This window comes from Odocoileus virginianus, chromosome 17 (assembly GCF_023699985.2).
Source record: "Odocoileus virginianus isolate 20LAN1187 ecotype Illinois chromosome 17, Ovbor_1.2, whole genome shotgun sequence".
Classification (NCBI taxonomy): Eukaryota; Metazoa; Chordata; class Mammalia; order Artiodactyla; family Cervidae; genus Odocoileus; species Odocoileus virginianus.
This window is the reverse complement of record NC_069690.1, coordinates 25,359,247-25,383,565: the sequence shown is the minus strand read 5'-3', so window position 1 is coordinate 25,383,565 and position 24,319 is coordinate 25,359,247. Positions and strand designations below refer to the sequence as shown.

The 24,319-nt window shown below is 51.4% G+C and overlaps 1 protein-coding gene across 1 annotated transcript; it reads right to left on the bottom strand.

Moving 5' to 3' along the window:
• Positions 1 to 1,042: 1,042 nt before the first annotated feature.
• PELP1 (proline, glutamate and leucine rich protein 1) lies at positions 1,043 to 23,645 on the bottom strand. Its single transcript, XM_020912977.2, is given in 18 exon segments — positions 1,043 to 1,190; positions 1,292 to 2,042; positions 2,044 to 2,687; positions 2,790 to 2,996; positions 3,121 to 3,176; positions 3,747 to 3,906; positions 4,011 to 4,158; positions 4,268 to 4,384; positions 4,464 to 4,552; positions 4,970 to 5,057; positions 5,139 to 5,268; positions 5,437 to 5,587; positions 5,877 to 5,936; positions 10,609 to 10,680; positions 10,912 to 11,061; positions 13,790 to 13,895; positions 14,274 to 14,338; positions 23,240 to 23,645. Coding segments are annotated over 18 exon segments (3,336 nt in total). The 5' UTR covers positions 23,489 to 23,645; the 3' UTR covers positions 1,043 to 1,097.
• Between the last annotated feature and the right edge of the window lie 674 nt (positions 23,646 to 24,319).

Below are 24,319 nucleotides of genomic sequence, written 5' to 3'. Positions count from 1 at the left end.
TCATCCACCCGGCAGATACAAGTTGATGTCATGAGAGCACCGCTCCTGCCACCTTTTCTTCTTCCCTGATACAGCATTGTTTTAAGTTCGTTTTGTCACTGGTTGTTCCGCAGTGAGCAGTGTTTTGGTGTTTTCATGAGGAATGAGCTCCAGTCCTTCTACTCCATCTTATCTCCTCCTTTCTAGGGGGCTGGGGGATGGAGGGCAGGAATATTTTTTAAATGTCTACCTATCTTCCACAAATTAGCTCAGATGTCACTTCTCAAAGAGACTGTTCAGGATACGTGCAGCTGGGAAATCACTCCCTTTTCTGCATTTCCAAGGCACTTACGTTCAGACTGAAAAAACCCACGAGGCAGCTACCTCAAGCCCATAAGCCTAAATACTGTCTCACATACATACCCCTGCATTGATGCTCACAGAGGCACCCCAAGTCCTGGGATCTGTACAATAGTCTCCTAGGATCTGTAGTCTCCCAACGCTCAAAGGGATCAGATCCTTGCTGGGAAACATCCAAACCTCCAAGAGCAGGTAGGAAGGCCGGCAGTGAGCTTGTCAGATTCCTGCCGGGGGCTGTCACTGCAAGGATCACATAATCCAGACCCACAATGGATGCCCCTGTAATTTGGGATGCCCCAGGTTCCAACTCACAAGAATCCCTGACTAAACTCTGTACCTTCTCATAACTCTCTAAACTTCCATCACAGTCACTCAGCCTGCTCCTTTAGACCAAGGCAGTATGTATGTGTGTTTTAACAGGTTCACTCACTAGGATACACAGTCCCACACATCCCCACCCTTGGACTAACAGAAGCAGGGCTGCTTGCTTCTCCAGCCAACCGAGCACGCACCCAGAGCAGCGGGCCAACACGCTCAACTTCTGACACTGGCTTGTAGAGCGACCCCTGTGGGTCAGTGGCTCCTCTATGGATAGCGGGGATCACAGGATGCCTGGGAAACTGTGGGTAAAGGCCAAGCCCAGCAGACACCTGGGCTTCTGGCTGGGGACAGCATGGTGGCAAAAGGCAGAAGCAGCAGTCGCTACTGAAGGATGTAAATTTATTGGAAAAGAAAAGGGGAGGGGAAGGGGGTTGGGGCTAGGAGTCAGGCTCTGAGGCGGGTGGCGGCTTCTCATCGTCCGGGGGACAGTCAATGAAGTCGGCCAGCATGGCAGCGGTGTCACCCTGCTCCTTCCAGGGACAAACAAAAAGTTCAGAACAGTGGCAGGCACAGGCCCAGCGGGTCAGGCTGCGTGTCGCTCCCGCCCCTCCTCCCCGCCGGGCCCCCTCACCTTTTCCGGGGGGAGAGCTGCCGCCTCCGCTGCCGCCGCCGCCTCCTCCGGGGGTGACACCTTCTCACCCCCACCCTCAGCCCCCTCTTCCAGCAGGGCTGGTGGCCCAGAGGGCTCCGCCTCCACAAGCTCCTGAGGCGGTGGCCCTGCAGGGGGGCTCCCGGCTTCCCTCTCCGTCTCCCCCTGGGGGGGGAGCACCTCAGGGGCCAGCGTGGGGGCCGTCTCAGGCCCAGGCGCCTCCTCGGTCCCAGGCTCCTCCACTTCCAACAGCAGCCCGGGTTCCAGTCCCGGCTCCGGAGGCCCCTTGGGAGACTCGGCGGGCGGCAGCGCCGGAGGCGGCAGGCTCGGGGGCACAGGCCCTCCTCCTTCCCCGTCCCCGGCTGCCGGGCCGAACTCCACTTCTTCCAGCTCTTCCAGCTCCTCGTCCTCCTCCTCGTCCTCCTCGTCCTCCAGCTCGCCTTCCTCCTCCTCAAACTCCTCCTCAAACTCCTCCTCCTCCTCCTCCTCCTCAAAGTACTCCTCTTCCTCCTCCTCGTCCTCCTCGAAATCCTCCTCCTCGTCCTCCTCGTCTTCCTCCTCCTCCTCCTCGTCTTCCTCCTCCTCCTCGTCACTGCTGTTGATGTTAATGACTGTCAGGTCTTCTTCCAGGGCTGGGGGGCCTCCCCCACCAGGCGTCCCTTCTGGCACCAGCTGGGGTGGCGGCAGCGTCACCGGGCCGGGAACAGGAGGCGGGGGAGGGGGCGGGAGCGGCCCCGGGGGCTGCAGGCAGCTCTTCTGGCTCGTCCTTGGCGGGCACAGGAGGGGAGGCTGCAGGTGGCCCAGCGGGGGCTACTGGCGGGGGCGTGGTGCCCGAGGGGGGCGGGGGTGGGGGCGGCAGCCCCTCAGGCACAATCACCACGCTGTCATCAGAGTCGCTCTCCAAGGAGATTTCCACGTCGGACGCCTCCTCCTTGTCATAGTGGACAAAGGCTGGTCTGGGCACTCGCCCCCCGAAAGTCTCATCTGGCGGGACGGTAGGTGGGGGGCTGCCACTCGGGGCCAGGACAGGGTCCTCACTGGAGCCTGCCCGGTGGTTCTCAGGGCCAGGAAGGAGCCGGGGGGGTACAGACACCAGGCCTGGCACAGACAGGCCCAGGTGGTTGGCTGTGGCTGGAGGTCCAGGGCGTGTGGGGGGCAGGGGGCCCGCTGGGGGCATGGGGCCTGCGGAGGGCATGGTGCCTGCGGAGGGCAGGGGGCCCGGAGTGTGGAAGGCTGGAGCCCTGAAGGGAGCTGGAGCCTCAGGAGGCGGGACTGGGGCCGGGGCGGGGCAGGTGGGGCCCACAGACTGCAAAGGAGGAACTCGGGGGTGGGTCAGAGCCGCACAGGTCACCAGGGCTTCTGAGCAGAAAGAGGAGACCTGGGGGAAGAAGGGGCGAGAGCAAGGATCAGGACACGGGCTCTCAGGGCTGCGGGCGGGCAGGGCCAACACCGAGGTGGACGCGGCCTGCGTAGCAGTTACCTCCAGGCTGTCTTCACGCTGGCCCAGGGAGAAGGCCCGCAGCGCGCAGGCGAGAGGCGGCGGGCAGCGAGGCGAGGGTGCCAGCAGCAGGGCCAGCAGCAGGCGGTAGAGCTCACGGCGGCAGTGGGAGCTGGTGTACGGGGAGCTGCCGAGGGCCTCGCCCTGCTGGACACCCATGACCAGAGGGAGCACCAGCTCGTGCAGTCGCTGGAAGGAAAGAGCGCACAGCTGGAGATGCTGCCAGACGACCCGCCCGTCCGCCAGGGCCTGCGCCCAGGTCCGAATGAACCCCCACCAGTACCCCTTCCAGCGGGGACCAGGCTCCCCTCACCCTGTGAGTCTCCTCCTTGATGAGAGGCCCGCACATGAGGATGGTCCGGCTGAGGCCTGGGGGAGGAGACGAGTGTGAGAGGCTGACACGATGGGCAGCCTAGGGCAGCGCCCGCTCTGCCCACCTCGGGCAAGTCACGTGACTCCTGTTTTCTCAACTATAAAATGGGGCTCATGAGTGGACCTCTACTACACAAAGCTGTGAATGTTATGTAATTCAGATGGAGATACATTATAAACCTGAGTTTACACATGGGGAGCGCTGGAGGGCAGTACACATGCGGGACCCAAAGGAAAGTCACTTCTGCTTCCAGCAGCGGGCCTGGGGCATGCAAGCTCTGCTGGGCAGGGGTCTGGTCCTCTTCCTCCCCCGCCCTCTGGGACACAGGAGCACACGCCGTGGACAGAGGATGTGCAAACGAAAACACCTGAGACCCGGAGGGGCAGGTCAACACCAGCACCCCATCCAACAGCAGGACCCACCTGCAGCCCTGGGGAAGAGTGCAGCCCCTCGGCAGGCTCTTAGACGGGTCTGCGTATTTTCCACCCCCTCCACCAGGACACCCGGTCCCTTCAGTGTTCCCAGACCCTCCCAGCCCCGAGGTGCCGGGCACAGGCCTCACCCACCTCTCAGTGCAGCTGCGCATACGTCGCTGTTGGCATTGCTGTCCCCTTTCCGGTGGCTGGGCGGGGCCATGGCCTCCCCCACATCCAGCTTCAGTTTCTTGGGAGCACTGGGCTTCCCGGTCTGCAAACCCCCGTCAGGGCTCCCCCGGGGGCTGCGCAGCTGGCGGGGAAGGGAACACAGATCACACACCAGCCGGCAGGAAGGCAGGACGGTCGGGAGGCTGGATCGAGTGAGGACCAGGGGCGCTGGGAGGCCTCTCTCACCCTGAGGGCGTCCGCTGGCGGGGAGATGTCGCTGAGCAGGTGGGAGAGCAGGGCCTCCCCCGAGGCACCCCCCTGCAGCATCCCCGCCGAGGCCCCGCACACCTGCACCCAGAGCTCCAGGACGGCGTACACCTTGGTCCGCACGGTGCTGCAGGGGCACAGAGGGCGCCTGTGAGGGGGAGGCCACGTCCCGCCCCCAGCCCGGCAGCACCCGCCCACCTCCGCCCCTCCTCTCTATTCCCTTCCTGGATGGTCACCTGTAGGGCCTCTCCTGGCCTGGTCCGAGGTTCTCCCTCCCAATGCTCCAGGCATTGAGGACCTGGGGAAGCAGGCGGCTGATCAGAGCCCCGAAGCGCAAGAGCCGTGCTCCACACCTGGGGGTGAAGACAGAACGGTGACCCCCGCTCCCAGCATGTCCCAAACCCTGCGCCGCTTCCTCCCGACCCCACTCACGCAAGGACGAGTGCCGAGAGCAGGTCCAGGGCTTCAAGGTGGAGAGAGGGCAGCAGCAGCAAGCGCAGGGGGCCGTCTCCCAGCAGACTCTGTGGGGAAAACCAGCAAATGAGGAGTGAGGGAAGAGAGTGAGACTGGGAGTTTGGAAACAGAGACAGGGTGGAGGCACAAGACTGCATACACGCACGTGAGGAAGCCACCCCCGGCCCAACTCCCCCGACAGGATGAAACACCGTCCTCGACAGACCAGGGAAGGACGATGGGGCAGGCAGGCCGGAGCCCTCGGCGGTGACTCGGTGGACACCCAGCTCACTGTCGCCCGGGGAAGCACCTGCTCCAAGCGCTCCCACAGCACGGGAGCCCATTCACGCCAGCGGGCGCAGGTCAAGAGCACGGGAGCGAGAGCAGCTAGACGAGTCAGGACCACGCACTGTGGGAGCCCCAGCCTGCATGCCTGGCCGCCCAGGGTCCCGAGAGGGGCTGCCAGCGGGGCCGGCTCCACTCACGACATTCTTGGCGCTGACACTGAGGGTCCGGCAGATGAGATCCAGGATGTCCTGCACAGGGACGGTCACCGGTGCTCCGAACTCGGAGCTGGAGAGGATCGAGCAGGGAGCTCCTCAGCGTGGGGTCCCCAGTGTGGCCCTCTGCCTCCCTCCTCACTCCCTCACGCACCTGAGCATGAGCCCCAGGCAACGGGCCAGCCCCGAAAACCTCTGCCGAAGCTGGAGGAGGGTGTGGGCATCCGCATCTTCTGAGGGGGACAGCAACGTTTCCACCCCAGGGCTCTCGTACTGCATGGGCGCTGGACAGACACACAGCCACCTGTACTTGCCAGCCCCACCTCCATTCAGGTGGAGGACCCACCCATATTCTACCTACTGCCTTTTGCCTAGAAATTAGCAGCCCCTCTTGTCTGGACCAGTCCCCTGGTCCCCTCACCCCCCACCCCGGAGCGTCAACCGGGCCCTACCTGCCTCTGCGCCCTCATACAGGCCCCCGAGCAGGCTGTGCAGAGAGGCCAGCAGGCTGCGCAGCTCCTGCTCCCAGCTGTCTGTGTGCTTCAGGCCCTGGGAGAAGCCGGCCCCCAGAGACGGCAGCCGGGAGTAACACTCGCAGGCCAACTGCCGGAGAGAGGGGGGACCCAGTCAGGAGGGAATCAGCCCAGCTATGGATCCCAACCCCACCAGTGCCCAGGAAGATGGAGGTCAGAGCACTTGGAAGAGAGATGGAATGGAAGAAGGGGCAGAAATACACAGATGGAGACCGGAAGGCAGAAGGCCCTACTGGTGTGTACTGCGCGTTAACAGGGAGGGGAATGAGGACACGGAGAGAGCGGCAATAGAAAACAGAGGTGGGGGAAAGCACCTGCTCAGACCCCAGGCTCCCCGCTATCTCCCTCCTTCCCCTTACCTGCTGGAGTTGAGGGCTCAAGGCATCCACCCGTGAGAGGAAAAACGAGGCCAGCTTGCCCTGGATCATCGGGAGAGAGAGGGGGAGGCTGGGGAGTCAGCTCTAAGGGCCAGATTCAGAGCCCCGGCCCTCCCAGCAGCAGGGTCCAGGCCCAGGATCTCAGGCCTTCCTCTCTCCTGCAGATGAGCAAGCAGCGCACCCTTGGGGACGCCGTGCCCAGGAGCGGACACGCGCTCGTGGTAGAAAATGAATGCCGACCCCTGTCCTCAGCCTTCCTGCTCGGGGGCTGTCCCACAGACCGTGGGGCCCCTCCTCCAACGTTTGCAGAGTGACAGTCATCACCCTCAGGCCCAAAGGACACAGCACTGAACGGCAGGTGCCTCCACACCCCAACTCCCTGCCAGCTCAGACCAGGAGCACTGGGCCGGGGACGGGAGCAGTGAGAGCAGCACCAAGTCGACAGAGAAGGGAAGGCAGACCAGCACAACGGGGGCAGTGAGCTCAGAGCAGCAACTGGCCAGTCAGTCACCAGGACCCGCCTGCTGCCTGGCGGCGCCCACGAAAAAACATGTAACTGGGGCCCCACTTATCTGGGGGCAGAATCAAAGGGACCTGTGAACATGGACAGGAAAAAATCATTTTCACTTGCCTATAAATAAAATGTAAATTTTTCTTTCAATTGTAAACAGAGACAAAAAGCCACAGTAGTATTAGCAGTCCCTTTGTCACCAGCAGAGATCTTTCACTTTGACTTCACATCACAGCTGTCAACAGGCATCTCATTCAAGGGCATCACTATCATGAAACTTCAGGACTCATCAGACCTGCTGCTGGATTCTGTTACTTGACATGTTAACAAAGATGTACATTCTACCACACTTTCCCTACACTTCCATGTATTTTACTAATTGAAAAACATCCAAAGAAGAGATCCACGGCACAAAAAGACTAAGAACACTGAAGCAGAAAAGGATTTCCACTGTCAGTGGGTGTAACAGGAAGACAAATGTGTGAAAAATCATGACCTGGAACCAAAGAGGGTGGCTCTGGAGGGACTGAGCTGGGCTTGGGAGAAAGTGGAGGAGGCAGGTAAGGAGATGGAGGGGCCAACACAGTGAGGAGAGTGACAGTCTCCCACAGGGCCCATGGAGAAGCAGGCTGGGCCTTAAATCCCAGGCGAGTGTGTATGGACCCCACCAGGATCGGGGCATCACAGGCACAAAAGTCAACTTCCAGAAAACAAGGCAGACAGCAGGGAGCAGGCGCAGAGCCCAGCAGAGTGAGGTTCAGCAGCCACCCTCTAGGGCTCCCTGCTGAGGCTCTGGGGCAGGAACCACACCTGGATTTCCAGGCTCCACTGCAGGACTCTCAGTGGGAGAGAGAGGAGCACTGTGACAGCTGATCCCAGGGTAGAAGGCCTACAACAACCTAGACAGCACGTTCACGTCTGATGGGACAGGGCTCTGAACACTTCAAACCAAAAGCAGCAACCACCCGCTGGGCTCCTGACCGGCTTCTCCAGGGATGCTATTTCTTAGAGTCACCAAAGCCTCATCCACACTGGCACTCAGCCCTTTGGACCAACTTCCTGCTCACACTCTCCCTGAGACCCAGGAAGCCAGATCGCTGAGGCCAACAAAGGTCTGCTTATGTGTCTGCGGTCAAGCAGAGTGCAGGGACACGGCCCTGACCACACAGTTCCACCAGAAATGACCTGCAATGCAAACCAAAGTAAGGCAAACCAAGGCTCACTTGGGTCATCTCACCAGCAACGAAAGCACGTGTGTGTACATGTTATGTCCTGGTGCCCTCAAGAGGGGGGTGAGTTTTCCCACTCATTCCAGAACAAATAATCAATGTGTTGAGGAGGAGGAGAGATGAAGCCTGGATAGACTGACTTCATGGACCCAGAAAGCTGAGATGCCTCATTTGGGAGGAGTCCTGAACTTGGAGACGGCAGCTGCCCTAGAAGCTTCTAGGGGGGTGGAACAGAGAGCAGATACACACTCTAGGTATCCACTTCCCAAGCACTGGTCTGCAAGATGTTCCAGTACAAACTGCCCCTGGGGCGTCTGTGCACGACAGATTCGTGTCTGCCATGCTGGCAACAGACAAAGCCAAACCCCTAACAGAGGGGCATTCTCCAGAAGACGCTGTGTCCTCAGAGAAATAAAGGCATACGGATGCTGTAACAGCATAAGTTCTGTTGCTTGGTTTGGACAGGGTACTCAATATGCAGGCCATGCCTTCAAAAATGCCATCTGACAAGAGGCTGTGAGTTATAGATCAATTCTCCTGACCACTCACAATGAAAATTAAGGGCCCTAGCTTCCCCGGTGGCTCAGTGGTAAAGAATCCATCTGCCAAGGCAGGAAACTTGGGTTCGATCCCTGGGTCAGGAAGATCCCTTGGAGAATAAAATGGAAACCCACTCCAGTATTCTTGCCTGAAAAACCTATGGACAGAGGAGCCTGGTGGGCTACAGTCCACAGGTCACAAAAAAGTCAGACATGACTGAGCGACTAAACAACAAGCAGAGGACTCACAGACAGTCTAGTCTGACTACTCAAATCCTGACCCCAGAGGTAACACTCAGTTCTCCCTTCACTTTCTGGGGGGGATGCAGAGACACTGCTGCTGCTGCTGCTGCTAAGTCACTTCAGCCGTGTCCGACTCTGTGCGACCCCACAGACAGCAGCCCACCAGGCTCCTCTGTCCCTGGGATTCTCCAAGCAAGAATACTGCAGTGGGTTGCCATTTCCTTCTCTAGGAGGGAGACACAGAATCCCAAACCAAGCTCAACAGAAGCAGGCTTATGCAGTAAAATCTCACAAACCGTCACCAGTAAGAGTCAAAGACACAGAGCTAGCCTGTGTAATTCGAGAAGTTAATTTACAGTTTTAGAAGAAAGGCAGTTTTAACTAAACTTAGTAAACTCTAGCAAAAAAACAAAACAAAAAATCAGTAAAATCTCTGAGTTACTCCAAATGCCTTCTTGACAAAAAGTTCTGCCCTGCTAACCAAAGATTCTATCACTTGTCAGGAGTGGCATTCCTATGAAAACAAGACATCAATAAGGACATGACCCACGTTCATGGAGAAATACCATGTGCTCTGGGGCTTTTCAAATACTGCAAGTAAGCAGTAAGGACACTCCCAGACAACAGCACAGGCCCGTGACACGCTCACAATCCTTCCCATGCCACCAACAGCGGAGCAGAGCCACCGTCAGTGTAGAAGCCTAGCTGCCAATCCTGTCCACATTCTTAACACCACCTGTGGAGTTCGGTTTGGTGAAAAAAACACAGGCTTGAAGGGCAAGCAATTCCTGCTCACACCCTGGTTTGACAACTACAGATACATAGGCTTGTGTCAGTCAAACCATTCTGGGCCCCTCTCCTGTTTCATTTGGTGACAGCAACTCCACAGAATTACTGTAAAATGAGATGACGCATGGCAGACACACAGCAGAGGGCCTGGCACGTCGTGGGTACCAGCCCCCTTTCTGTTTATTTTTACTTTTTTGACTTGGTCACAGAAGAAGTGATTTGACTTTCAAGAAAACCTGAACGGCAAACTCCCCCTTAACTAGCAATACCAAGTATAGTAATATCACTTACTGTGATTAAACACATGAGTTACACAAAAAAATTATTAATTTGCCACTAATTCCAGTTATCCACAGATCTGTGCTTCCATCTGTGAAAACCCAGTGGTTTGTCGAGCAATGATGAGTATACCAAAGCAAGAGAGAACATTTAATCAGGAGAGGAACACCTATTTGTTCTTAGATACAAGTTGGCAACAGAATTATCCTGCAGACAGCAAATGTACCAATCCCAGAGGCCCTTTAACTGTTACTGCTTTGGCTGAATCTGATGACCATTTATATGTTTTTGTTATCTCCTTAAAAATAAAACTCTAATTCTTTCGCAGACCTCCTTCCTCCTGCCTGGACCCACGTCCACCCTGCCTATCTGACTGAGCACAGCCCTGCTGCTCAGCACCCCTCACACGGCCACCACAGCCCAGGGAACCGGGTGGGGAAGGGACAGAGGGAGATGAGTCAGGAGCAGGAGAGGAAAGCGCTGGGAAAGCTGACGTAGGGAAACAGTAAGTCAGGAAGGCTTCTTGGAGGCAGTTACAACGAGTTTTAGGAACAGAGTAAAACAGGAAGGTAAAAAATGGGCAGGGCATCCTAGAGGTACAGAGAAGGCAGGGCAGAGAGAGGAGAGTCCGGGGGGAGAGTCTGGGCTTGGCTTCAGACCTTAGGCAAGTTATTTAATTTTGGTTTCTTCATCTGTGAAAATTAAATGAGAATGCATTTAAAGCTACGAGGTGAGAGCTTCCCTGGTGAAGTGGTGAAGAATCTACCTGCCAATGCAAGAGACACAGTTTGATCCCTACAGTGGGAAGATCCCACATGCCACGGAATGGCTAGGCCCGTCTGTTCTCAGAACCTGGGGCCGAAACTACTGAAGACCAAACACCCTACAGCCCTGCTCCACAGCAAGAGAAGCCACTGCAATGAGAAGGCTGTGCACAGCAATGAAGACCCAGCACAGCCTAAAATAAATAAATGATATCATTAGAAACTTTTAAAAAATAAGTAAATAAAGCTACCAGGTGATATAATTAGAGCTGTGGAGACATGTTTATAAATCCCAGTGGCAGAACCTGAAGTAAGACAGCAATCGTGTTGGTAGGAAGAGGAGTTTTTATGAACACTTACTTTGAGAGACCCGCACGCCCGAGGAAAATGGGTCATACAGGCCTTCATTCCTTCCAGCGCTGAGAGCTCGCACTGTGGGAAGAACAGATGGTCAGGCAGAGCCCAGTGCCCCCAGAACCCATCCATCTCCACCCCACCACCCCTCAGGGTCTCTTCTCCTTACACTTTTTTTCAGCCCCTCCCTCTTCTCACTTCTTCAATCCCATTCCCCAGTCACTTCCCATCAAGTTCTCTAATCCAGTGGGTGTGAACGACAGCAAGCACTGGAGGGGCCCAGGGTCGAGGAGCTGGGAGGCAGCTCACCTCCGGTCTGAGACCCAGCAGGGAGGTGAGGAGGCCGGGGAGGTGGTTCATGGAGATGTCCCGGGAGACTGCAGGAAGCTGGGCCGCATACCGGAGTAGGTCCTTTAGCACAGTCACAGCCAGCTCCATGGTGGGGGGCGGGTCCTGGGACTAAACAGCGACAACAGCCCATGCTCCCACCTGGCCATCAAGGTCACCGAGAGGAGGAGGAACGAGCCACATGACAACATGGAGCTTCCGACAAACTCCACAGCGACTGCCCCCATTCCTGTCAAATCCCCTTGGGACAGAGTGTATCAGAGACATGGAGCAACCGAGTAACACATTCATCCAGAGAAAGGATGTGTGTGCACACTTTAGGACCATGGTGTCGGGGTCCTAGGAATGTTTGGGGGGTGGGGGAAGAAAAAGTAACAAAGCCACACCTTAAAGATCTCACTAAATGATCTCAAGAGTTTCTTGCTGCTTCCACACCACAATCCCCTTGCTAGGATGGAGAGAGTACTTCCCGGACCAAAGTCTCAGCCACAACAGAGTCGCCCCATCTCGCCAAGCTTACGTGTGGCTGGCTCAAACCTACCCTGAACTCATGGAGGAAAAATGGTTTGAAGTCTGAGGACTTTTCCTAACAAATTAACATATACCTAAGGAAAAAGTGTTCAGCACATTACCTCCTGCTAGACCAGTGGCCACGTGTGAATGAAACAAACAAGAACCCTTGTGAGGAAGTCAGACTTGGTGGGTCTACCAGCCACAAACGGGCCTCAACACCGTCTGGCACTCCCACTGCGTCTCGCACTGGTTAGCTCCCTCCGCTGCTCAGCTCTTCTCCAGCACCATCACTGCTGTGTAACCTGACCTACGATTTCAGAGAAGCCTGAAGCCCAAAGATGGGAACTCCCTCAGCTTCCCACCACCAAACTGAAAACTCCATCTTGGTCCTCATCCCACTAGAGTGGATGTTCCTCCATCTGGGGACAATCCCTCCTCCACCCCTTCCTCTCAGAAGCCCCTCACACTGTTAACTAGCTCCCTGTCTCCAGCCCCCTCAGGAGGATTCCTCCCACTGGCATTTGTGCCTGCTCCCATCCTAAACATCTCTCCCACCATGAAAATCCTCTCCTGAGCCCGTACTCCACGTGCCCGATCTCAGGTATTTCCGCGCTTCTCTCCCCTACCAGTGAAGCCAGATGTCTTGACAGGACTGTCTATCTTCCCCAGTCCCAGGCTTTCTCCCGCTCACTGCACATCCCAGGAAAATCTGGCTTCAGTGTCCACTGCTCCGCTTTTCTGCTGCCAATCCTATCTCCACATGGTGGCCAGAGTGGCATTTCCAAATGAAAATCTGCTCACATCACCATCACCACCACCACCACCACCACCACCTCCTTCCCCTTGCTCAAAACCTTCCATGAATTCCCGCTGTTCCAAGAATAAATGCCAAACTTCTTAATATGCCTACACCACCACACCTGGCCTAGTCCCCGTCTACCTACTTCCCCAGTTGCATTTCATCAACCCTTGCCACACTCGCCTGCTTTAAATTCTTCAAATGAGTCAAATGCCTTTTCTCTCAGGGCTTCTGCACACTTAGAACACTCCGGAAACTTTCTCAGCCCAATGTACTCCTACTCATCAGAGCAGAAAAGCCCTCCCTGAACCACTGACCCTGATCGCCACACGCACACCACCCTGGTCTGGCTCAGAGTCTCTCGTTAACATGCTTTCAGGGAACTGTTATTTTTCTTTACCTCCAGAGCACCCACCACAGTTTAGTTCTTCACACTCATTGTATAATTATTCTCTTCCACTAGAACACAGGTCAGCAAACTCTGGTCTGTGGATGCCTGTCTTTGCACAGCCCACAGGCTAAGAATGGCTATTACATTTTTTAAAGGGTTGAAAAACAAACCAACAAAGAAACACTCAGCAACAGAAACTATGGACATTTCTGGCTGTCCAATGGAATAACTCCTTGCTTCCATTGTAGGGGGCTCAGGTTTGACCCTGGGTCAGGGAACTAAGATCTCACAGCCTATGCAGCACAGCCAAAAGAAAAAAAAAAAACCAACCAGAAACCATATACAGTTCATAAAACCTACAATATTTTACTATATGGAAACAGCTATAGTTTCCCAACCCCTGCAAGAGACTCTAAACATCATGAAAGCAGGGTCCAACTGCATCTCCCCACCATCTCTCCAGAACTCAGCACACAGCCTGCTGTGTGTGCCCAGAACACACTTGTGGAAGAATGAAGTGGGGATGTCATCAAAGGATGTAAAAGTAGAAACAAATTTAAACGTTAAAAAGAGGAAGAGATCCATGGCTGATTCATGTTGACATATGGCAAAAACCACCAAAATACTGTAATTAGCCTCCAATTAAAATAAATTAATTAATTTTTTAAAAAAGAGGAAGAGAGGAGTAGGAAAAAAAAAAATTGGGGAATTCTCTGGCAGTCCAGTGGTTAGGACTCTGAGCTTTCACCGCCAAGAGTGTGGGTTCAGTCCCTGGCTGAGGAACTAAGATTCCCACGAGCCACACCGTGCACAGTCAAAAAAAATAATTTAAATAAACAAATTCTAAAAATCCAACACCTGAAGAAAGGAGCTTCAGAGATGTCACTCATTAGAAGAGCTCACAAGGAAGTGAAACAGTCAGAGGTCACAGTGAGTGTGTGAAAGGTCAGATGAATTAAAATAAGCCAGTGGATAAAAATAACAAAATCTTTAAAAGCACGTTTCTATTTGCGGCTTATTCTGCTAGAAAGAACCTGCTGGGAACTGAAAGTATCCACCTCAATGTAACGCTGTGTCTGAATGGAGACCAGGGCGTGGCTGGGGGGGCGGGGGCAGAGGCCAGGCGGTGGACTCACCTGCAAGATCTGCTGGATGCTGCGAAGCCAGGAGACGCAGTGCTGCTGGAACATCTCCGTGGGGCTTTCCCCCACCAGCAGCGACAGCAGACACAGGCCTTCAAACCTGGTGAGACAGAGGTGAGTGGCGACACAGAAGAGGTGGCCAGACTGCAGAGAAAGCCATTCAACGCCCTCTTACTCTCACTGGGCAGAGTGAGACCTGACTCCAGATGGCAGCTTCTCATTCCCAAGATACTCGAGGACTTGAAGTGAGGCATGGGCAGCAAGGGAAGAAGCAGACAGAAGCTGGGCTGAGGGACTCTCAGAAGCCGCCATAGGTGGGGTTCAACGCAAGTGAGCTCATGAAAAGAATCAAACGCTCCACCTTGGGAGTGGAGAAACCTCCTGGCTCCGTGGGGTGGTGACGATGGATGGACAGATGGATGGCCCTCTTCCTAAAGAAACATCCCCCCCTGGAGAAAACACAGGGTTAGAGACTTACCGAGTTTTGATAGAACCGAGACGAGCATTACTGAGACCCACCAACGCCCCAACAGCAGAAAGGTTCTGGAGGAAAGAAAACAGTCAGGAACAGGATGCTAAAGACACAGGATTTCTCCAAGCCCGTCCCTGCCCCAGCCTTTCCAGCCTGTTCTAAGTCATACCTCCAGTGAAGCCCAGAGACCACTCCCCTTGACACCTTCAGCCTCTGCCCCATTTTCAGTAGGGGGCACACACAGCAGCCTGTTCCATGGGCTTTCCTCAAGTCACATCTCATCTGGCCCTCCCACTTCCCAGCCAGCAAATCAGGGCTACACAGAGGGTTAGTCAGTCTGACTCAGCCCAGCAACCAGACTTCAAAGACAGACTCCTGACCCTCTGTCTCCCAGGGACATCACTGAGCACAAAGGAGCATCCCTAAATGCGTGCTGACTGGACACGGAGCTCGTGATCCCTTACTCCTTCACCCCAAATCCTCCTCCTGGTCTGGCTTCCTTCGAGCCACTAATGCCCACACAGACAAGTCAGAGAGAACCTCCTTCCCGCACATTCTGGGAGCCCTGAAAAGAGGTTCCCTCTTCAGGGCCCCCACAAGTAACCTCTCCACCCTCTGAAGGGCCAGACTCCTCTTGACAGCCCTGTTATCTTCCTAACGGTACTCTTCACTCATTCTCTCAACAAACACATCTTATGCACTGAGTCAGATGAAGGAATCCAGAGCTGAGTAAAAGAAATAAGGTCCCTGGTTCTCATGAAGGGGAAGTGTTGATTCACTTAACATTTATTTACCTACTTCATGTGAGACATTGTTTGAGGTGCTAGTGAGCTTATATTCTAGTTAGAGGACGCAGAAAATCAACAAGTGACCAAATAAGAAAAAGCATGTTGGATGGAAAGAGGAAAATAAAGTAGACTGAGGAAGGAAAGGAGAGCCTGGAGTAGGGCAGGCAGAGAGCACTTTATGTGGCGTGGGCCTGAGGCCTTCTGTAAGGAGGTCCCCTGAGTAGAGGAAAGTTGAGAGCGAGATGTACTGATATGCTCACATGCACTGATGGGTATAGAAAATGGTGCAGTCACTTCAGAAAACAATCAAGCAAGACAAATGGATAAGGAAGCTGTGGTACATATACACCATGGAATATTACTCAGCCATTAAAAAGAATTCATTTGAATCAGTTCTAAAGAGATGGATGAAACTGGAGCCCACTATACAGTGAAGTAAGCCAGAAAAATAAAGACCATTACAGTATACTAACACATATATATGGAATTTAGAAAGATGGTAACGATAACCCTATATGCAAAACAGAAAAAGAGACTCAGATGTACAGAACAGACTTTTGGACTCTGTGGGAGAAGGCGAGGGTGGGATGTTTCAAGAGAACAGCATCGAAACATGTATATCATCTAGGGTGAAACAGATCACCAGCCCAGGCTGGATGCATAAGACAAGTGTTCAGGGTCGGTGCACTGGGAAGACCCAGAGGGATCGGGTGGAGAGGGAGGTGGGAGGGGGGATCGGGATGGGGAATACATGTAAATCCATGGCTAATTCATGTCAATGTATAGCAAAAACCACTACAATATTGTAAAGTAATTAGCCTCCAACTAATAAAAATAAATGCAAAAAAAAAAAAAAAAAACCAGTCAAGCAATTCCTCAAAGGTTAAACATCTTTTACCTATGACCCAACAATTCCACTCCGAAGTATATGCCCAAGAGAAACGAAAACATATGTTCTCATCAGAACTCGTACACAGGGCTTCCCTGGTGGTTCAATGGTAAAGAAACCGCCTGCCAGTGCGGGGAACACAGGTTCAATCCCTGATCCGGGAAGACCCCACATGCCTCGGAGCAAGTAAGCCCATGTGCCACAAGTATTGAGCCTGTGTTCTAAAGCCCAGAAACAGCAACCACCAAAGCCCACCCACCCTAGAGCCTGTGCTCCGCAACAAAAGCCCCTGCAGTGAGAAGCCTGCATACCATAACTCAAGAGTAGCCCCTGCTTTCTGCAACTAAAAAGAAAGCCCACACAGCGAAGACCACCTAGCACAGCCAAAAATTAATATATTTTTTTTAAAAAGAACTTGTACATGAACATTCATAGCAGCATTACACATAACAGCCAGAAAGTGGAAACAACCCAAATGTCCATCAACCATGACTGGATAAACAAAATGAAGCATATCCACACAGCGGAATATTACTTGGTCATAAAAAGGAATGAAGTTCTGAGACAGGAATGAACCTTAAAAACACTATGCTACGGGAAAGAAGTCAGATCCCCAAAACCACATGTTCTATGATTCACTTCTATGAAATGGTCAGAGTAGGCAAACCTATAGAAAAAAAAAAAAAGTAGATTTGCAGTTGCCTATCTGCTGGACCATCGAAAAAGCAAGAGAATTCCAGAAGAACATATATTTCTGCTTTATTGACTATGCCAAAGCATTTGACTGTGTGGATCACAATAAACAGTGGAAAATTCTGAAAGAGATGGGAATACCAGACCACCTGACCTGCCTCTTGAGAAACCTATATGCAGGTCAGGAAGCAACAGTTAGAACTGGACATGGAACAACAGACTGGTTCCAAATAGGAAAAGGAGTACGTCAGGGCTGTATACTGTCACCCTGCTTATTTAACTTATGTGCAGAGTACATCATGAGAAACGCTGGGCTGGAAGAAGCACAAGTTGGAATCAAGATTGCTGGGAGAAATATAAATAACCTTAGATATGCAGATGCCACCACCCTTATGACAGAAAATTAAGAGGAACTAAAAAGTCTCTGAATGAAAGTGAAAGAAGAGAGTGAAAAAGTTGGCTCAAAGCTCAATGTTCAGAAAACTAAGGTCATGGCATCTGGTCCCATCACTTCATGGGAAATAGATGGGCAAACAGTGGAAACAGTGTCAGACTTTATTTTTTGGGGTTCCAAAATCACTGCAGATAGTGACTGCAGCCATGAAATAAAAGACGCTTACTCCTTGGAAGGAAAGTTATGACCAACCTAGATAGCATATTAAAAAGCAGAGACATTACTTTGCCGACAAAGGTCCATCTAGTTAAGACAATGCTTTTTCCAGTGGTCATGTATGGATGTGAGAATTGGATTGTCAAGAAAGCTGAGCACCGAAAAATTGATGCTTTTGAACTGTGGTGTTGGAGGAGACTCTTGAGAGTCCCTTGGACTGCAAGGAGATCCAACCAGTCCATCCTAAAGGAGATCAGCCCTGGGTGTTCATTGAAGGACTGATGCTGAAGCTGAAACTCCAGTACTTTGGCCACCTCATGCGAAGAGTTGACTCACTGGAAAAGATACTGATGGTGGGAGGGATTGGGGGCAGGAGAAGGGGATGACAGAGGATGAGATGGCTGGATGGCATCACTGACTCAATGGACAAGAGTTTGAGTAATCTCCAGGAGTTGGTGATGGACAAGGAGGCCTGGTGTGCTGCAATTCATGGGGTCACAAACAGTCAGACACAACTGAGTGACTGAACTGAACTGAACTGAGGGCTAAAGGGCAGAGAGGTGTTTGGTGGGGGTAAACAGGGAGCAACTACCTTTAATGGGCAAGTAGGTGAAAGGGTAACAAGACAGAAAAATATACAATCTTTCCACAGGAATAAATCGTAACTTCGTAATGAAGATACAAGGCAACTATCACCTTAACCCATGATTCAAAGTTACCACCACCAGTAATGGGACAAAGAGACATTACGTGTTGCCTGATAAAATGTAACAGGTATGTCACATCATTTCTGCAGTATTCCTGCCAAAAGTGTACAACCTGAACTTAATGACCAGAAAACAGCAGATGAACCAATCTGAGGGACATCCTATAAAATAAATAAAATTCTAAATGTTAACATCATAAGAAATGTTTCTCTTACTATAAAGGATACTTTTAGCTCAACTGAAAAAACTGGAATAAGATTGTATCAACGCTGACTTTCTGAGTTGCATGATGGAATGTGGTCAGGTAAGGGAATGTTGTTTTTAAAGAAATAGAAGGGCATCCAATCTCCAACTTCCTCCTTTATGGTCCTAGAAAAAATATGCATTTTAAATGTTGACATTAAAAGGAATCTGGGTGAAGTGTATATTCCTTCAAATTCTCTATAAATCTCAAGTCGTTTTCAAAGCAATTTTCAATAAAAAAAAAAAGAACGGGAGAAAGTACAATTGCAAACAACTCTTCTGAGGAGTTTTGCTATAAAGAGAAGTACAGAAATGGGGCAGGAGCTGGAGGGGCACTTTTTTTAAAGCAGTTTTGAGCTATATGCTGAAAACAACCTAACAAAGGGAAAAGCTGATGATGAAGAAGTGAACTTGCCTAAGTGGAGAGGGGATAGACGTCATGTACAAGCAGAGGCCCAGCCTTAGTATGGGCATGAACCAGCTCACCCCTAATAATGGTAGGTACACCAGAGCACAGGGCACAGACATCAGTAAGCTGGCAGACGTGGTGGTGGTGGCACCTATGCGAATTCCCATCCCACTGTTCCTCTTTTCTCAGTGAAACAGGAAGCAACATCATCAGCTAAGAGTGAGGATGGAAAAGAAGTCATCAGAGGTTGCAGAGGAAAGAAATCTAACAGGACTGCTAGGCAACAGCAAGAGTCTACTTGAGATGATGATGGCCCTGAATTTAAAATGAGACCAGCCAATCCGGACACACTTTTCTCCAGCTGCACTGAGCTGTGCAGGCACATGCACCAAATGAACAGAGTTGTATTTAACAGTCGGGGTGTCGTCAGCAAGTACAACGAAGGGCGCAGGGCAAGGAAGTAAGTATGATGGAATTTACACAGGGTGAGCAGAGAGAACACGGGAGATAATAAATTTATTTAAAATAGTTATAAAGACTATAAATAATCAAAACAGAACAATGTGACAGAAAATGACGGAAATGAGGAGGACCACCATGTGCTCAGTGCTCAGCAGGGTGCTTAGGAATGACCCCTCTGAAACAGTGGTGGGGAAGCTGGGACCTAAACACACAGCTCACTTCCCAGGAGATGCCCAGCAGGGTGAAGGATGTGAGGAGCCGTCGCCTCAGCTGCTGCAGAAATAAGGTCGGCCTGGGTGGCTGGAGTCCAGTTAAGACAGGCCAAGAGTGGTGCAAAAGGAGGTGAAGCGGTGACACAATGTAGGGCCTGGTGCAATAAGTGACTGCATGGTTTTAAGCAGGAGAATGTTGTAATCTTGGCACTATTTTTAAAAAGATCATTGGCTAGTGGCTAGAGAATGGGACAATACAAAGCCCTAGGGATACAAGGTGGAACAAGACACTCTGTCCTTCAAAGTATGTGCAATTACAAGGGAAATGAAATGTGGGATGTGCTTTAAAATGCTCCGGGGGCAGGGGAGGTTGGAGGCAGAGCTGGGAAAGTGGGAATGAAACAAGATGAGCAAAATGTTTGCTTTTAGATCCGGGTGACAGAGACAGCAAAGGTAGGGGTGGTTCAAGACACAATTTTCTTGAACTTCTACAGTGGTCCAGTGGTTAAGAATCTGCCTGCCAATGCAGGGGACACGGGTTTGATCCCTGCTCTGGCAAGATTTCACATGCGCTGACGTGTCACAGGGCAACTAAGCCCATGTGCCACAATTACTAAAGCCCGTGCTCCGCAATAAAAGAAGCCAGAGCAATAAGAAGGCGCTCATCACAACTAGTGAGTAGTCCCTGCTTGCCGCAACTAGAGAAAGCCCGAACGCAGTAACAAAGACCCAGAGAAGACCCAGTGAAGCCAAAAATAATTAAGTTTTTAAAATTAGTTTTAAAATTAGTAATTTCTCTATTTTTGTGTCATCTGTAATTTTCCATAAATTGTTTTTTAAATTAATTTGTTTTTTAATTGAAGGATAACTGCTTTACAGAGTTTTGTTTTCTGTCAAACCTCAACATGAATCAGCCATAGGTATTACATATATCCCCTCCCTTTTGAACTTCATTAGAAGAGCTGACAAGGAAGTGAAACAGTGAAGAGGTAACAGTGAGTGAACCTCCCTCCCCACCCCACCCCTCTAGGTTGATACAGAGCCCTGGTTTGAGTTTCCTGAGCCATACAGCAAACTCCCATTGGCTATCTATTTTACATATGGTAATATAAGTTTCCATATATCTCTCCCTCTCCTCCCCTCTCCCCATGTCTGTAAGTCTACTCTCTCTGTTTGTTTCTCCATTGCTGCCCTGTAAATAAGTTCTTCAGTACCATTTTTCTAGATTCCATATATATGCATTAGAATATATTTTTCTCTTTCTGACCTACTTCACTCTGTATAATAGGTTCTAGGTTCATCCACCTCATTAGAATTGACTCAAATATGCTCCTTTTTAAGGCTGAGTAATACTCCATTGTGCATATGTACAACTTCTTTATCCATTCATCTGTTGATATAAATTGGTTTTTTTTTTAAACACCACCACAAAAACAAAACAAATCAAAGCCCAGTTGTGTAGGTACTAAGTATATATGAAAAATGAATATATAATTTCAATATAGTGTAATAAAGTGTAGCCAATCACAGGTAGTTTGGAAAGGTTTCCTAAAGGCAGTGACAAACACTGAATTAAAAAGATGTGGGGGGTTGGGGGTGGGGTGGGGAATGGAGAAGCAGCTCAGGGAGGGTTTCCAAGCAGAGGACAGTAAGTGCAAAGGCGGAGTCGGGGAAGTCCAGGTGCTTAAGGATTTTAAGAGGCAAGAAACAGGACCAGCTGTGGGAAATGGATTAAAAGAGCAAGACTGAGAGCAAGACCAGTTAGCAGACCAGTTGCTAGGACGCAAGCCAGAAACTGTGAACTGTTCTAAGGTTAGTTCCATTTTGGAACTACTGAGTTTACAGTACCTGTGGGAAAGCAAAGTTGGTGATTTAAGCTTAGACAGATGTGTCAATCAATGGATCTCTTTCTCTCAAGCTCCAGGCCTATTTACTAACCTTCAACTCTCATCTCAACTAGAAACTCTCCAAGGAAAACAACAGTGTCTTACTTATCTACCTGGATAAGTAGCTACATAACAGACAGTAAATGTCCGTTGAATGAAAATCTATAGAGAAGTGAAGGAAACCCACCACATGGTTCCCAGTACTGAGAATGCAATATAACAAACACAAGTAGAAAAAAATTCAAGTTGGGCAAAATATACCCCCAAATATGATGCAGGCAATAATAAAGGGGTGTCCCACAACACCCTTAGCTTCTTCACTCAAAATACTTCTAAGGGAAGGGGGGGCAGGGAAAGGATGGGCTGGGAGTTTGGGACTAGTAGATGCAAACTATTACACTCAGGCTGGATAGACAGTAAGGTCCTACTGTGTAGCACGGGAAACCATATTCAACATTCTAGGATAAATCATAATGGAAAAGAATATAAAAAAGAAAGGATATGTAACTGAGTCACTCTGCTGTACAGCATAAACTGATACATTGTACATCGACTACACTTCAATTAAAAATCAATGTTTCTAGACTTCAGACACTTAAAAGAATATAAGCAAGGCATTAAGTTCATGTAGCTCACCCTGAGGGAGAAGGGGAAGACTTGAAAGAGATGATGAAGGAAATCACACATTTACAGGCAGAAGAGACGATAATATTTCAGAAACACTTAGGAACCACATGAATCACTGGGCTGAGCTACCAGAGGCACAGTCCTGTCACCCTCAAAGAGGACTAATGTTACTATAAATAAATGAGGTCATCAATGATAAATTTGGGGCTAGATTATTATTTTTTCAAAGATTATTGAAACACCCAGCAGGTTGTGACAACCCTCTTCCTGGAAGGAAGCATAGAGCAGGGAAAGTCCGAGTAACAAAGGTGAGACAAGGAAGACCTCATGTACCTGGGTCTTAAAGAATGGGTAGAATTTAGGGAAGGCTAAGTGGGAGAAAGATGAAGCACAGCAGATAATATTAAAGGTGAACCTATCATAGGTTAGACAGTTACATCTTATTAGTATCTCGGTCAGATAATGGGGGATCAAGCCAGTATGGGGGTAATGGGAAAGATATGGAAAAGAGTGGACAGATCTGAATGCTACATAAAGGATAAAATCAAAAGGACTTAACAGACTGCATGAAGAGGTGTGTGAGCAAGACGAAAGTGTCTAGAATGACATCTGGGTTTCAAGCTTACAGGACTGAATGATGTTAGATTCTACTCTGTACAATCCAAAGGACCCTTCTAAGTTAGTCTACAAAGTGCTGCATGACCTGTCCACAGCCTACCCACCTCATCGCACCCACTCTCTTCCTCTCCATCTCTAAACCCCAAGCACCACGCCCTTCTTTTCAGTTCCTACCAGAGGACCTTCCCAGGGAAACTTTACGCTGACCGAACTGCCTCTTCCATTTTCCTCCCCTACCAAGCCCCCTACTCATCCTTGCGGATCTCAGCTTAAACTTTGGTACCTCAGAAAAATCTCAGTGTTCCAGATTAGATTAGAGGGCTATGCAATTCTATACAATTGTATGGAATTATTGTATACCACTATACAATTCTCACAGTGTTTCATAACATTTTGTTCATCGCCATTGCATCTGTAACTGGAGCGCCCAGAATGTGGCCCTCAGTAAGAGCTCAGTAAATATTTGCTGAATACATCCATTCACTCAGTCGAAACAATCCCCAAAACAGACACTGCCGAAGGAAAAAGAAGCTAAAGATCCTACAGTAAGATCCTAAAGTAAGTAAGAGGGCCTGGGATCGAACTCATTCATGAGCGTCTACCGATAGCCTAGCAACAGAGAAAACGAGGTCCTTCCTCTTCCCTGAGTTTCTTCTACTTACGGCTGATAAAGAAGTGCGTGAATCTCGTCCAGATACCCGGATCCGCCTTCTGACCCCAGCTCTTCTTCCCTCTACCCCCGACTGCATGCAGCTACAGGGCAATAAGACCCCGGCGCAAAACAAGCTGAGCCAACCTACCAACAGGGCCGGCGGGCTACAGACTCACCTGGGCCCCGCCCACCGTCCCATGTAGCCGCAATAAGCACATGAGCCCCGGCAAATGTGGGGCCGAACGGGCTGGGGGATGTACGGGAGCAACGGCGGACCCCGTTCGCGGCTGCAGCAACCCCGACACGCTCTCCAGAAGCATCAGGCGGAGACGGGGACCCGAGCCCACCGCCGAGAGACCCCCGGTCCCGCCGGGAACCCCAGCCGCGGAGCCCGCAGAGGGCCCACTGAGAACGGCTGCCGCCATCTTCAACCGGGCTCTAGTGGTGGCGTGGCGCGATGACGCAAACACACTGCGACGGATGCTTCAAGGGGAGGGGTCGTGAGGAGGGGGCCCTGGTCCTGCGCATTGGACTCCGCGCGCCTGCTGTGAGTGAGCATGCGCGGCGTGGAAGTGCTGGGACTCTAGGCCGGACGGAAGGGCCGGGTCGAGGACCGGCTGGGGGCGGGCCCGTGGGGCTTAAAGAACACGTGGTCAGGACTAAAGGCGCCAGAATCCAAAAGCTAACCTTTAATGTAACAGAGCTTCTGGACGCTTTCCATGCAGACATCACTGCTACCTGACAGGTTGAGCGTCCCAGCCTGACCGGATGCCCATGGAGAGCCATAAAAGCCCGCGCTTTTTTTTTTATATGGACTGTCCGATCGGATACCGACACAGAGTCCCGAGACACCGACTGCTGCCGTAGCCGCGTTTTTTTCCTTATATGGAAAGACCCTGCCTAAGCTCCCGCCCTGGCTATGAAATCTCCCCCCACCCCTCATACCTCGCAGACTCCCTTTGTCTCCCCGCTCACCGGGAGTTCTGCCCGAGAGCGACCGCCCAATAAAGGCCTTCACCAACGGTCCTTAAGAGTGGCTCTTTCTTCCCGCGGCGTTTTCTAACATCTGGCGCCCAACGTGGGGCTCGAGGTGAGGGCCCCCCGGCACTCGCCGTTGAGGCCCCCTCGAGCTACACCGCCGCGGTAGCCCCGGACCCAGGCGGCCGACCAACCCCCCGGACGGCAGGATACGGGGTAAGTCCCTTCGGCTTTGGGGCCTGCCCTCCCTGGCGACCACCTCCTAGGGCCCAGTAACG